Here is a 3,448-nt window from a genome sequence, read left to right as displayed (position 1 = left end):
CAAATTATAAGCATTTAGGTGAAAGACCCAACATGTGCATATTTGTACTTCCAAAAGTCAATAATATGTTAGATAGTGAATCTACCATATTACAGCAAGCAACAGCCCCACTGGTTATATTACAATATGAAGCTCTAGCACTTTTATAAGGACTGTATTAGTACATTAAGACCTGGGAACTGCCTTGCAATAATTTAGTAGGCAGCCATCATACCTTGGGTCAAGGGGTTTGGCAATGTGTTTCAACAGATGTCTAGGTCTGCGGTAAAAGACAAAAATATATATAATGTTATCATTTTCTCATCCTTCTCCAGCTGGGTGATAGGGATCTGGTAAGTAGATCAGCCAAAACAATATATTTACATCATTAGTTCAAAACACATGTAAAGGCTCTAAAGTCACTCTATAGTCTAGGAGAACAAATTCATGCTCTACAGACTGCACCAACAGCATCCTAAGATGTCAGTAGCATGAGCTTTCACAACACTCTTCAAGGGCCGTTATTCCATCAACAAACCTGCTACAGGAAGATACTCTCTTCAACTTCCTGTCTTTAGAAACCAAGGCTTTGTGGAAGAAATCCTATTACAGTAAAGTAGCTTTATGTAAAGATTTTCTAAAAGATAATAATTTTAATTCTTTATATATAAAATACTAGTATGCCAATAAAACTATCTTCTAAATATACTATAGATTCCTTCCATGTGTATATAAATGATTTCTCAACAATTTGTATAAGAATAAATAATCAGCATTTAGTTATTCTTATGTTGATAGTTATGTAAAGAGTAGCACTATAATCCTAAGTGGTTTGAAGAAATCCTGTGAATTTTTTACTTCTTAAATACATTTTACACAGCATAATATTTAGATTTGATTTTTTTTCAATGTGAGTTTCTGGATCATGAGATGGTGATTTTTAACACTTAAGTTGTATTATAAACGATTCAGGTGAGAAATAATTACAATACAAAATGTAAGTAAGGAATATATCATATCAAAACTTCCAAATAAAAAGAAAAGGAAAAGACAAATACAACAGTTACTCATTCAAAAGGCAACAAATAATAAATCTATTAATCACAGACCTTTCATTAAAATAAGTGAGCATGTCTTGTGAGTACCTTACATTTAATTCATTATAAGCAAAACAATCTACACCTTCTGAAAATAAGAAGTTTAATCCTTTAAAAAAGCATCTGTTAATAAGTCTTTAAGATACTCAGTCACTAAACTCATGCTTAGTCATACATGCAAACCTAACAATAAACACACAATTCATACACATACAGACACATCCATCTTTACAAACATTCACCCTCGTTCCAATCTAATTTTGAAAAACACAAAGATCCTCTTATACAAAAAATATATATATTCATCTATGCCATTGATATAAGTACGCAGTCCGTGCTTCTGTTTAAGTGTCTCTCTTAATGTATATTTATAAACATGCATCTCTAAGCATTTAGGGATTTTTAGCTGTTTGTGATTAGCCTTTATAACTCTGTTGACTGTCTCTGCTTATGTGATTGTGCATCTGTAAAAATATGCTTGTCAGTGTATATCTTTATCTACCAATTAACATACTATTTTACCTATGTCTGTATCTCTACTTGTGTACCTTGATCCATGTATTTGCATGCAAGTCAGTCAACCATTCAAAATTCAAGAACCACTCATACACCTTTGACTTCTAACCTGTAAGTGAAATATCTTGGGAATTGCTGCTTGTAGAAGATGACAAAGGTGATTCGCCGGATGCCTGCTTCATGGAACTCCTTCTTCTTGCTTGCACAGAAGATGGCAAACTGTTCACTTAGCTCTGAATCATCCTTTTCATCCTCCATCCGAATGCCAATATTCATGATGTGGATTGGGTCTTTGGCTTCCTGTCATGTTTAATTCCTTTATTATGCTTTGGCCAACCTTAATATTAGATAGCAAAACATGAAGATAGCATATGAAAAAATTAAAAAACAAATATATCTCTTGTTTACCTTGTGTTCACCAATGAAGTCACTGAAAGAAGATCCCAATTTTATGGAACTGCTAAGGTGATCCCGGGGACTTAATTCTCCCTCCAGCACACCATGTTCTGCAGGCTGGAAGAAGTCCATTAGGTCGCTGAAATAGATCTCAAACTCCTCAAAGGTCTTGAAGGTTGCCATGATGCCCATGCGCTGACAGTTTTCAAGATTGGTTGGAGGATCGATGGGGGTGTGGTGTGGGTCTGTGTACTCTAGGGTACTCCACACCTTATTGTGAGGAATTCTGAAATAGAGGTCAGTTTTAGCACAAACAAGTTTGAAAAAGAAAAAGAAGGAAGTACACTATTTACATCTCATCTGTGACAGAAGAATACATTCATCATCATGTAAAGAATGCAGTATAATAATGAAACTGTGAATCAGTTTTCCACAAAAATAAGCAAATTCAAGGAAAAAAATATACCTGTTTGGATGGGAAGATGGCAACAGGAACTGGAAGAACACTACACAAACTCCACCATAAAGTTCCTTGTGCTGCAGGCAAGTCAGTTCGTAGCTGATGTATGCACGTCGAACATAAACCTTTGGGAAAAGATTTAAATTTAACTTGATGCTCAATAATAATAAAAATAAAAATAATAAAAAAATAAAAAAATCAATTACTCACATATTCTAAAAAAGGGGATAAAGCAGAGAATATCGAAATATAGGATAAGCTGAAATAGTAGACATTATAAAATAATAATAATAAAAGTTTACAACACTTACCTCCAAGCCAGCCATACGCACAGCTGTGTTTGTATGGTAGAAGAAAGCATGCAAGACATCAAATATTGAAGTCTCAGACAAAATGAGTTTTTGGAGATTTTCTGGATGGAAGGAATGTCCATACATATCTATAGCAGGAAGGAAGATGGACTCCATTTGGTTGTAGCGGAGTTCATATGCAGGCTGGTGGGCTGCTATCAGCACCTGAAGAATAAATATATAAATAGTTAAATAAATTGATGTTTATATTTCCTTTAATAGCTTTTCTTACTTCTGATTCTATTAAATTTATAAGATGGTAAAACATCTCTCTCTATCATTTTAAAATCTTTTTTCTTACTAATATTTACATGTTGTCACAGGTTCATGTGCTAATTACTCCTATTAAAAAAAAGAAAAAAATGTCACTCACTTTTATGCCAAAGGTACAACATAAATATTTTGTAAGCACATACTTTACATGCCTATATAAATAAAGAATCTGTGCATGTTTGTAGATAGATTATGAGACAGACAAACTGACAGATAAAGCTGTAAACAACTCAAAAAATTACAAAAGTATGAAATTTCTATCTACTTCACTTAAGCACGTTTTCTCACTTACTTGACGTGCTCGTAGTGCAACACGAGAATGCTTTGAGCTGTTGAGCTTGGTCAGCTGCTCCAAAATGGCTGACAAATCATCTGTG

General features: G+C 33.7%; 1 protein-coding gene across 7 annotated transcripts in view; it reads right to left on the bottom strand.

Moving 5' to 3' along the window:
* ACC (acetyl-CoA carboxylase) overlaps window positions 1–3,448 on the bottom strand; it is a 45,733-nt gene that overhangs the window by 29,919 nt on the left and 12,366 nt on the right. For 5 of the 7 annotated variants that reach the window (XM_070132295.1, XM_070132322.1, XM_070132311.1 and 2 more), the window contains exons 20-25: window positions 3,364–3,448; window positions 2,760–2,963; window positions 2,455–2,573; window positions 2,001–2,274; window positions 1,702–1,892; window positions 215–259 (exon numbers count right to left, since the gene is read on the bottom strand). The exon at window positions 3,364–3,448 is cut by the window's right edge and continues 47 nt beyond it. In XM_070132295.1, the coding sequence (XP_069988396.1) occupies window positions 215–259; window positions 1,702–1,892; window positions 2,001–2,274; window positions 2,455–2,573; window positions 2,760–2,963; window positions 3,364–3,448 (918 nt within the window). The remainder of the gene's footprint in view (window positions 1–214; window positions 260–1,701; window positions 1,893–2,000; window positions 2,275–2,454; window positions 2,574–2,759; window positions 2,964–3,363) is intronic. The other 2 variants (XM_070132318.1, XM_070132326.1) reach the window with 1 other exon arrangement.

The sequence above is a fragment of the Penaeus vannamei genome, chromosome 2 (assembly GCF_042767895.1).
Source record: "Penaeus vannamei isolate JL-2024 chromosome 2, ASM4276789v1, whole genome shotgun sequence".
In the NCBI taxonomy this organism is placed as follows: Eukaryota; Metazoa; Arthropoda; class Malacostraca; order Decapoda; family Penaeidae; genus Penaeus; species Penaeus vannamei.
The sequence above is the reverse complement of the archived record's forward strand: the minus strand, read 5'-3'. Positions and strand labels throughout refer to the sequence as shown.